This window comes from Hydra viridissima, unplaced genomic scaffold, assembly GCF_058129835.1.
Source record: "Hydra viridissima isolate aposymbiotic clone 2 unplaced genomic scaffold, HvirCarnegie_v1 scaffold_16, whole genome shotgun sequence".
Classification (NCBI taxonomy): Eukaryota; Metazoa; Cnidaria; class Hydrozoa; order Anthoathecata; family Hydridae; genus Hydra; species Hydra viridissima.
The window spans coordinates 7,961,462-7,973,468 of NW_028324315.1; the positions used below are offsets into that span (position 1 = coordinate 7,961,462).

At 30.5% G+C, this 12,007-nt stretch overlaps 1 protein-coding gene across 1 annotated transcript; it reads right to left on the bottom strand.

Annotated features, from left to right (window-relative positions):
* Positions 1–7,314: 7,314 nt before the first annotated feature.
* On the bottom strand, positions 7,315–9,310 carry LOC149877885 (uncharacterized). The gene is made up of 6 exons (XM_090073698.1): positions 8,834–9,310; positions 8,497–8,722; positions 8,011–8,424; positions 7,870–7,936; positions 7,607–7,769; positions 7,315–7,511 (listed from the first exon to the last, which is right to left on the bottom strand). Exons 1-6 carry the CDS (start codon positions 9,304–9,306, stop codon positions 7,382–7,384), a joined length of 1,473 nt encoding a protein of 490 aa, XP_089929824.1. The 5' UTR covers positions 9,307–9,310; the 3' UTR covers positions 7,315–7,381.
* Positions 9,311–12,007: the final 2,697 nt, after the last annotated feature.

A 12,007-nucleotide genomic window follows, 5' to 3' on the forward strand; every position in this document is an offset into this window, starting at 1 on the left:
GATGAGGATAAGAAAAGTTATGAAGACGCAACAATTTGCCACATTTGCAATAAAGATCTTGACGGTGATAAAGTGTGTGACCACTGCCATTTGACTGGAAAGTATCGTGGAGCCGCGCATAACAAATGCAACTTGGGTTATAAAATTCCAAAATTCATTCCCGTTGTCATTCATTTGTCCGGTTACGACAGCCATTTGTTTATTAAAAAATTAGGTGGTAAGCTCAATTGCATACCCAACAACGATGAAAAGTATATCAGCTTCACAAAAAGCATCAAAGTGAGAGAATTTATTAAGAATGGTAAACTGAAGGAAGTATGGAAAGAATTGAGGTTTATTGATAGCTTCAGATTCATGGGTTTCAAGTTAGACAAACTGGCTAAAGATCTAAACGACGATCAATGCAAAAACGTGGCTATGTACTATCCCGAAAAGAAGAAGTTTGACTTGTTAAGAAAAAAAGGTATTTACCCTTACGAATGGCTGGACTCAATTAAAAAGTTCTCCGAAACAGCATTGCCACCTATTGAAGCATTCGACTCCAAATTAAACGATGAACCAGCAGAAGTTGAAGATTATAAGCATGCGCAAAACGTTTGGAACGAATTTGGATGTGAAACGTTTAAAGATTACCACGAGCTGTACAACAAGTCTGATGTGCTGATTCTTGCTGATATCTTTGAAAATTTCAGAGAGGTGTGTCGTGCCTATTACGGTCTTGACCCTCCTTGGTATTACACCTCCCCTGGTTTGGCTTGGGATGCAATGTTAAAAAAAACTGAAATTAAATTGGAATTGTTAAGCGATCCTGACATGCTTCTCATGTTTCAAAAAGGAATACGAGGAGGAATTAGCATGATCTCCAACCGACTTGGAACTGCTAATAACATATACATGGACAACTATGATCCTTCAAAACCGTCTAAATTTATCCAATACCAGTACGCTAACAATTTGTATGGATGGGCAATGAGCAAACCTCTCCCCGTTGGTGGATTTAGATGGATGACTGAAGATGAGTTTAAAAATTGGCAATCTATGCCGTGCATTTTAGAAGTTGACTTGAGCTATCCTGACAACCTTTACGATTATCATAATGATTACCCTTTAGCTCCTGAAAGATTAAACATTAGGAAAGTGGAAAAGCTGGTTCCAAATTTAAACAATAAATAAAAATACGTCGTCTACCATGAAAACCTAAAACTCTTTGAGCGAATGGGTTTGGTTATCACTAAAATTCATCGAGGGATCACCTTTAAAGAAGAACCTTTTATGAAAAAATACATTGACCTCAACACCAAGTATAGAGCAGACGCTAAAAACGATTTTGAGAAGGAATTTTTCAAACTTATGAACAACTCCGTCTTTGGTAAAACAATGGAGAATATTCTAAAGCATGTTGATGTTAAGCTCATCACCACAAAAAAAGAAGCTTTAAAATTATCTAAAAGCCCCAATTATGAGAGAAACACCATTTTTGATGAAAACTTAATTGCGGTTCATATGAAAAAAACAAGTCTTTTACAATAAGCCTGTTTACTTAGGAATGTGTATTCTCGACATCAGCAAGACTTTGATGTTTGAGTTCCATTATGACTATATCAAGCCTAAATACGGTGATAAGGCAAAGTTGTTGATGACTGACACTGACTCGCTCATTTATGAAATTGAAACTGAAGATTTCTATAAAGACATTGCTGGTGATGTAGAAAGCAAGTTTGATACGAGCGACTTTAAAAAAGATCATCCTGCTGTTCAAGGTGTTGGGTTCAAAGTGGGATCAAACAAAAAGGTTATTGGCAAGTTCAAGGATGAGACTGGAGGAAAGCAAATTAAAGAGTTTGTTGGGCTTCAACCTAAGCTCTACTCTTATAACATCCCTGGAGAAAAAGAAGAAAAAAGATGCAAAGGCGTTAAGAAAAACGTTGTCAAGACTAAAATAAGACATCAAGATTATAAAGACTGCTTAATGGATAAGAAAGAAACGCTTGCGACTATGAACGTTATCAGATCTCATCTCCATGATGTTTACACGGAGGAGATTAACAAAGTTGCTCTCACTGCTGCCGATGACAAAAGGATCATTTCAGATGATAAAATCAACACCTTGGCTATTGGGCATTACAAAAACAGACCTGCTACTGAGCCTCCTGCTTTAAATTAATGGTCTGGAATAAAACGCCATCTTGGAAATTCATGACCTTCGGTTCGGGGGGATAGGACGCCATCTTGGAAATTTTAAAACCTTATGCCTGACAAGAATTTTATTACTTCATTGCGGATTTTGGCAGGGCTCTCCTTAAGTATAGGAAAAGTATCAATGGCTCAGAACCCGCATTTCCTAGTAGTATTATTATTGTCCTTATCCGAGTCTCGAGTCCACTTAAAATGGTAAGAATACTTACTTTTTATAATACTACCAAAGAGTCAGCTAGTTTCCTCTCTTAAACAACCTGAACGTGACTTATTTCAAAAATGTTATTGCTTTTCAAATTTTAGCACGTGCTCGTTTTAGCATAATGGTGGACCTAAATGGTGGTGTTGGTCATGGAACTTGGCGCTATAGTCTCTTCCAAACACCATGGTGACAATATCATGACCCTGACGAGAAGGTTACCTTAGGCACTACGCTTATAACTGGAACAAAGCACAAATGTTTTTCTTTTTCCCTTTCTCCCTAACTAGTTGCCTCCTAATCGCTAGCATTAATATGTCACTCAGTTAAAACTGTTTTTAAAAACTTTTTTTAAATATATTTGGTGCATACATTTGTTGTGTATATATATAGTTCTTCGACGGTTATGTGGCCGGTATAGAAACTCAAATACAGCAGATTTTACCGCAAGCATTTAGTAAATTAGAATTCATAATAGTGTTGTTATCGACTTCGACTAAATCGTCAGCAAGTCCACTAGTCGAAAGTCAAAAGTATTCGACTTTGAAAATTTGAATAGTCGATTTAATCGACTAAGGGTTACCTACTAATTGACTAAAAGTCGATTTAGTCGGGTAATCATCCTAACATCCTTATTTCTAATTTTTCACTTGATTTAACTTTATCAATCTTTAATAAATATTATTCTGACCAATAAGTAAAGAGATATCTTTCTATGTAATTTATCTTCTAAAGATAAATTATTTACAAAGATAGAGCAAAGCCACAGTAAATCGTCTAATACAAGTTAGCTGGACAAAAACATTTTCTTTGCAAATTCGATTGTTCCAGTCATGAATTGTTGAATTAAATAAAACTTTGGTGTTTTATTGAATAACTTAGAAGTCTTTTTTTTTGCGAAGGCGTTGGGCAAACCTCCTCGGTCACAACCAATTCCCAGCGCAGCGATAACTGTTAAATTAAAAAAAAAAAAAAGAACTACAAAAAAAAAAGTATATTTAAAAAACAAGGATACATAAAATTATACTACAAAAGTAATACTCAGTTATCGCCATCATTTGTATTGCCAAAATGAGGTTTCGGTTTGTCTAGAATAAGTTCCATTTGTTTTTAAAACTTTTGCTGATTGCATCTAGCTTGCCACTTTTATATGTCAAAGCGGTAGCTAAGGTGCAGCAAGCATTCAAAGGTATTGATCCAAGTATGCAAGGTAGACAAATCAAAACTTTAATTTTCTTTTTTATCAGCCTTTTAATTTACCATTCATAATTTTTGGAGTTGCACCACAGATATAAAATTTTTGTGTTGAACGCGTGTCTGTTAAAGGATTGCACACTTTTCATCGTAAGTAACAGATTTTGTTTCACAATAAATTTAAATTCACCAACAGTACACAGTGTTGCAAGAAGTTCACATATTTCTTTCAAAACATTGTAAGCTTCTATTACAGTAAGTTCGTGTGTTTCTTTTGAAAAGATGAATTTAATTGGTCGGCAATAAAGTTTTGATGATGGCCGGGGATTTTGCCAAATAATATTATGACAGTCATCACTCAATTTCAATTAGAGAAGTGCAAATATAAAAAGAAATTCATCATTAGCAATTGAGTTCTCAAATCTTTTTTTGTAGGTACTGCTGCCAGAACTTCCGTTACATCCCCATTTGCTTATTCATGTAAGTGACGATTTAGAGTGTTAACATTTGAGAAATTGACTTTGTGTTTCCATTAATTGTTCAGTTGTTTTATTCATTATGGCATAAAGTTTAATTTCAGCTCGCTATTCAGAGACAGAAATAAAGTCTACTGGTGGGTCACACGACATTTTGGATTTACATAAAATATGGTAAGATTGAAATACTTCTTGTCTTGCTTTCAGAGACCACTTTCTTGTTTGTTTATAAGAGTGGCTAGTACACTTGGAATATACACATTAAGCTAATGCCTCATCGCTACTCATGTGTCTGCTGCCACAAATCACTTCAAAGGATTTTCTTCGCTTGAGTGTTTCTGTACTTTTTCTTATATGTTCAGAAATATCATGGGAATATCTCCTTATTGATTCCTTGAATTGACTTTTTTCCACCTAGCTTGTATAAGAATATAATTAGTAGCGGTTTTTTTAAGTAAACCAAAATATCTGACTAGTGAACCTAATTTGCTGAATCGCATAAACTTAACTCTAAGCTTACTGTATGTACCACCACTTCATTAACATGTTTCCTTTTTCTCATTGTAGTAATAAGTTGGTGTTTTTTAAAACAAAATATTAAGTAATGTGTTAGGGTACTCAGTTACGGATGCGAAAAAGCTTTAGCCGCCCCATCTGCCCCCATCTATCTACGGCACTGTATTTCATCAATTAAACTTTTAGTTCATTTTTTGCTTTGTTGTGAAAATTGATATAAATTGCCCATTTGTGTTTTTTTTTTCTTTATTTTGTGATTGTAATTTTGCTTGTTTATTCGAATTTAATTCATCTAAGAGATCAGATGAATTAAAAATGAACAAAGAAAATTCTCTTGATATAACAACAGCATGTGATAATATAACATAGCATGTGACATATATTGCATACCACCTTTTCTTGTTTACTCTCTCCAAGTTTCATAGCATCTAAAAAACAAATTGTTTAGCAACATTTAAGTATATGATTATAATAAAAAATTTTATTCAAATATTTCGACTAAATCGACTTTTAGTCGACAAAGTCGATTTTAAAAATATATTTGTCGATTTTGGTCGACCTTAAAAAATTACTTACTCGTTTTAGCCGACAATCGAATAATTTCAAAGTCATAAGAACACTAAAAATAATTCTAACCTCGCGAAACGTCTAACATTACTAACCAAAATGGAAATGTTGTTTTTTGAACATTTGTAATATTGAGGTGTTGTTTATGTTTTGAGTTTTTATTCATATCTTAGTTATTATTGATTACAATAACATAATATTTTAGCAATAATCAGTAACAGTAAACTAACTGGATTAACTAAATGGATTAAAAAAGTGTTGGAGAAATTGATTACAGGCGGAGCGGCACACTTAGTACCTATATAATGGACTAAGAGTGAATGCTGGACATGCTTCCGTTACGTTGAAGTTGGGGGTGAAGTTTGTTGCTAGACTTACTGGATTTATGATTTTTTAGTTTTATAAATATTGTGAGGGTGGTGTTTTTATAAATATTTGATTATTTTAATGTTAGCTAGTGTTATGTAGTAAAATGATGAGGTAAGAGTTTAGGGATGGTTTGGGCTCTAGGTTAGTGTGAAAGGTGTGGAGGTTTGAATTTAGGTTAGTGGTCTGGGGAGTACTTGGTTAAGTAAGGGCGAGGTTTGGGGATAGTTTAGTTAGGAATATGCAAGGTTTAATCTAAAAGGGCTAAACTTATGTTCAAGTCAAGTTACTATTCTCAAATCAGTCTTTAAGCGATCATCAAATATTAAAATATTTTCACATGTTCTATTTTTTATCAAATCATGTTACATACTGATCATTTAAATGCCTTATGTCCCATAAATCATTACAAAAACAAATCTATTTTATTTTTTCAAATATTTATTTATTCAAACAAATGTGAATGATAAAAAAAATGTCATAGTTATGGAGTTTTTGAAGATTTTTGTTATTATTATCAAATATTATATATATATATTATTATATATATATATATATATATATATATATATATATATATATATATATATATATATATATATATATATATTTGATATTAATAACAAAAATCTTCAAAATTTGTCAATTTTTAATTTAGGACTTTCTTAAAGCATAGGACTTTGTTAGGCCACACAACGGTATGTTTTTATTTTAAAAAATAAACAGTTGGATTGTTCTATAGAGATATATATAGAGATAAGTTGTTCCGTTGCGAAATTTGTTAGAACGTTATGTTAATAATTTTGATAGTTGTTTGTAACAACTATCAAAATTATTAATTCCGTAATCTTGTTGGTTTTTATGACGTTTTTGAGGGATATTGTCTGGTATAAAAAAAGGACTAAATTTGTAAAGATAGGTTTTTGTTTGAAGAGAATATTGTTGTCATCTCATCGATGTGTTGCGAGAAAACTACAATATCGATCGATAGATAGATGCATTTGAATAATATATAAGTTTTTGTAATGAGTTATGAGACACTGTTAAGTAAAATAGTTATTTCATGTTATTTTGATATTGATTTGGCTTTCATGTTTCAGATTGTTTCGATTTCGGCTTCACTCAAACTTCGGTTTCGGTTTTGGTTACGGTTTTAATTACGGTTCTACTGAACCGAAATTAACTAGCTAATTGTAATAAAAACGTTTTTAAAAACTCTCTGGGAAAAAGTTTTTGGGATACTCTTTAAATTACTTAGATGTACATAATTAGGCTCTTAAAATAAATTTTTTTTTTATAAGGAAAGATATTAAAATTTTAGTTTGAATTAGTACACTGTTAAAAAAATATCGCGTTTTCTACGGAAAATTTCCGGCAGCTACGATGACAAAACTTCCCGTTATTTTACGGAAAAACCCATCACATGTAAACGGAAGTTTCTGTAAATGAACGGATATTTCCGTTTAAATACAATGGGTTTTTTCCGTTTATTTCCGTCAATGAAATTAATATTCCGTTAATACATCAATATATATATATATATATATATATATATATATATATATATATATATATATATATATATATATATATATTATGCACATATATATATATGCATAAATACATATAAATATTTATGCAACAGATTTTACTTAGACAAGTATTGATTTTTTGTAAACATAGTTTTTATTACCTAGTTTCTCAAGTTTTATTTAGACAAGAATTGATTTTCTGTTACACATAGTTTTCTCAAAATAAAAGTACATCTTTTTGATACAGCAACAACAACAAAAAATATTACAAAAGAATTTTTTTTTAAATAACTAAAAAAAGTAATACATAAGTACTAATTTTAAAAAAATCTTAGTCAAATGGAGGTCAAACTGAACTTATTTAATTCTCGAATTAACGTCACAATGCGAGGGCAAATAAGTGCTCCTTTTTTTTTTCCTTTAGCATTTCTTTTCACTTTATCAGGATTGTAGTCGACCATATATGTATGACACAAAAATTACTTTAATTAACATGATTCTTTAATATTGAATCAAACTTATACTAATAAGTCAATAATATTACTTTGAAGTAATCTTACCTTTGAATAAACTCTAATGTAGCAAAAACATTCGGATGATATTGCATGTTCATTACATAATGAACAGCAAACAATGCCCCAACAGCTTGCAAAGCATCAGTGAAGGTATAGCACACTTTCTTTTCCACCAAAACATAAAAATCTTCTGAATCAAACCAAGTTCCTGTGAACCAATTAATAAAGTAAACATCCTGTTATTGTTATTCTTTTTATATTGTTATTTCGAGTTATAAATCTCAATGTTAGTCTTAGTCAAAAAGTACCTTTGACAACAATTATTGGATGTGATGTTGGACAAATTTCTTCAATTTCTGGAATTGCTGCTAAAGGCTGACAACAAAATAAATAATATTTAAAATTTATATCATTTAAAATGAAAAGATTATTTACAAAAAAATACATACATTTACTGATAGTATCAAATGATCCGCTTTATCACCAAAATAAGCTGTAAGCAGAGGTAGCCATGCCAAACAAACTCGTTGAATGCCCCTATTTTCTGTACCTATGGCTGTTGCTTCAAGCAGAACTTGCTTTACTAAATCTTTACTACATTTATTTGAAAAAAATAAGTAAATAAGTTTTGATTTGGCGCTGATTGTACTATATAACCTTTCCATTAATGAAAAATTCATCAGAGTGGCAAAATGGTCCAGAAGATATTGTATTTGAGATAAAAATGGCCATTGAATCAATACTTCTGCAAAAGGAATGACTGCATTTATTGTTTGACGCTGTAGCGAATAAGTATCAGACATACATTTTTTAACATCATTTGTATTCCATGGCAGAATTGTGTAGATTTGTTGAAGTTGTTCCTGTTAAAGTAAAAGAAAACTATTAAAATCTCTAAGTAAAATTGATTAAAAACTGATTTATTAAATTCTTACCTTGATATTTATTAATTCCACAGATTCACTAGATAAATTTGGGTCCCAATTTTCAATACTATGAACATTCATCTTCATTCTTTTTGTTAAAATATTAGGTGTACTTGATATAAAAGTGACATTATGATTTGCATTTTCTTTCCTGGACTCCATCCTAAACATTAATGTTTCAACTCCATTGGATATCACCTTACCATTTATTTCATCAAGAAATGCATCAGGAAATCTAAAATTGTTATATATAAGCTTATTAGTATCTAAAACTAACTCAGTTTTTGTAAAACTAAATCTTATGGGTAGTATTTATTTTATGTATTGAAATTAAAAAAAAAAATACCTTGAAACAACTTTTTGAGCTATAATACGCAAATTTTGTCGACTTGGCCTAGGATCAAATAAAAACACATCGCTCATTAATAATCCAACCATTTGTCGAATATGCGACTCAGTAGGCTTTTGCTTATTGTTCAAATCTTTCAAAAAATCTGATGGAAACTTTTCCCAGTTCACAATAAACGATTGGGCCCAATCTGAAGATGTACCCATACTTGAATTTGAGGGTTCTGGAGAGAGCAAACTTAAAGAAGATGGAGCAATTGCTTGTAATAATTCTACTGGTTGACAAACAGACAAAAAACGTCTAGACTTAATTGGAGGAAGCAATGTTATTAGGTCTTGCTCTTTCAAATATTTTAAATCATCTTCTGTCTCAAGGCCTAACAACAATAAACCATTGATGACTCTGTCAACTTCTTGATGATCCATTGTAGGAAAGACACTAATTAGTTTTTCTCTTAATAAATTTTCCATATTCTCTGAGAAATAAATCCAAAAATGAAGTCATGTAAATCTTTGTAATATTTTATAAAATTACATTATATGTATTTATATTTAATACTATTATAATTAAAAATAATTCTTAACTATCAAAAATATAAAAAATAATTCTTAACTATCAAAAATATAAAACATTTTAAATCTTTACATTTAATAAATGCTAATTTAAAAAAATAAAAAACCAAATTAAAGAAGAAAAAGTCAAAATACTGTTGATTTAATTAAACTTGTTCTTTCTAAAATACTTTCTTTTACTTTTGTTCAACTGGTTTACTACTCTTAAATTAGTAAATAATAGAAAACAAAGTTTTTATATACTTACAAAAAAACAGTACAGATTAATGTCCAAGCATTAAATGTTCTGTGAATAATAATGATGCTGTTGTGTGAATAAATATTTTTGCATTTTTTAATAAAAAACCATTAAAAAAAGATCATTGTGAAAAAAATTAAAATAATAAAGATAGTTAAGAAGCTGTTTGAATAACAAGGAACCATAAATTAATATTTCATGAATAAAAACAAAAAATAATAATTACCATAAAAAAGCATTTTGTGTTTAAACATTTTATCTGAATAAAACTAATACTAAATACAAATGTAATTACTACAAATAAAAATACTCAAGAACTATTATTTAAGACTAATTTAATTTTAGTTAAGAAATTAAATTAGTTGAAATGTTTATTTATCTTACACAGATAAATAAACATTTAATCATTTATCAAATATAGCATGTTTTAAAGTAAAATACACATTGAAACCAATCTTATAACCCCATAATGGACAATAATCAGCTAATTCATCAATTGGTAGAGAAATAGGTCTACTTGCCAAGCCACATTCCACTTGTAACAAGCCATAATCAGATTTCCATTTAGAATGGTATTTTTTTAACACAAGACAAAATTGATTTAGACCAGAAAAAACAGATAAAATAATTTTTTCAAAGATAAAAACTCCCTCATTCTGATGTATTACTACAAACTGGTCCCTAGTATAAGTGGTCCCCTTATATGTCATTTTAAATGAACAAAACTTTTCTGTGTATGGAATAGCAGCAACTGCTTCTGTTATTTCGACTGAAAACATAGAGCCATCAAAACAAACACCATCTGAACCACCATCATCATTGTTAGAAAATGAACTTTCACTACAGACATATGACTGCAACAGTTGATGAGCCCCAGCTAAATGTTTAGTAATATTAATGAAATTTTGAGCACTTCTAGCAGATCTTTTAAAGAACATGTGCTTACTCTCCATTCTCAATGTCCAAAGTCTTATTTGAGGGCCACATTTCATAATCAAAAATGGGTAATGATACATGTAGTGGTGTTTAGGACGAAGTGGAATATCAGGGAATAATTTTTTTCTTTGTTCAAGGTACTCATTAATTAAATGTTGCAAAAATAATACTTGAGATAATGAAACTTTGCTTGCACAAATGAGCTCTGTTATTTGTCGTAGCAAAAGTATAAGCTGCCACACAGCATGGTTAAAATCAAAAATTCGATCCATTAATAGAAGGGGAAGAAAACGTAAAAAAACCCAATTTTGAACGGCATGACCTTTTAATTTATCACCTTTAGATGTTAATAGTGCTGGACAATCTGCCCTGTCATCACCACGGAAAGAAAATTTTCTGATTGCACCATTAATATGTAAATAAGTAAAGCAACCATCCTTGACTAGTTTTTTTATTGCTAAAGCTAAATCATATTGAATGACACCTTCAAACAAATCATGTGCAATACAAGCTGGTAAACCTGGTGCACAAACATGATAGGAATCTAAATTATTAAATATAGAGTCTCTTATTACACCAAAAACAAACCGATCTTCAGGTTTTGCCTTTAAAGTTAGAATAGAACTTTTATAATGCTCAACAGAACGAATGTCAGCTGTATAAGGTAATGTTTGAAGCTCATTGCCTTTCATGAGACAAAACCTGCAAATATGGCCTTCTTTTGAATTAAATCCAAGTGAATATCCACCTAAAAAATGACTACCTAAATTATCTCCCAAAATGGCAACAACACCAGCTTTATATTGCTTTATACCAATTTGAATTCCATCAACTTCAAGACTTTTTAAGTCTCTTATTAATTCTTTAAAAACTGTAACTTGAGAGAAAGACTTTAAATCTTTATCCCGACATAACTGCACAAGATAAATATTATTCAAGACAGTTCTCATATGAGGTGGCAAATTTGCAACAATCATGTATGTGGCTGAAATTTGATGTTTATTTCTTCCGGAACCGAGGGGATTAACTATTTCAAAACTATCTTGATATAAAATCAGATGTAATGAATTTGGATGCTTCTGAAAAAAAGGGTTGTTTAAAAATGCTTCTCCATGAAAATAATCTGAATATACACAAGAGCTTGGATAGATATTGGCCTGTTGAGAGATTGAAGAAACAAAATTTGAGTTTTGACAAATTCTCTTCAATGTTTCTTTTATTGGAACATAATATGCGTAGCATTCAAAACCATGTTCATTTCTTCCTAAAGAAACTTCTATAGGTCCAACAAAATTCATATTTTTTCTATAGTATTCTTTTCTGATATATGCTGATCTCAATAACCCTTTGTCTTTTGAAAATCCAATTACAAATGGATCTTTCATTTTTACTGCTTGAATAATATTATGCACATCTTTTTCAGGA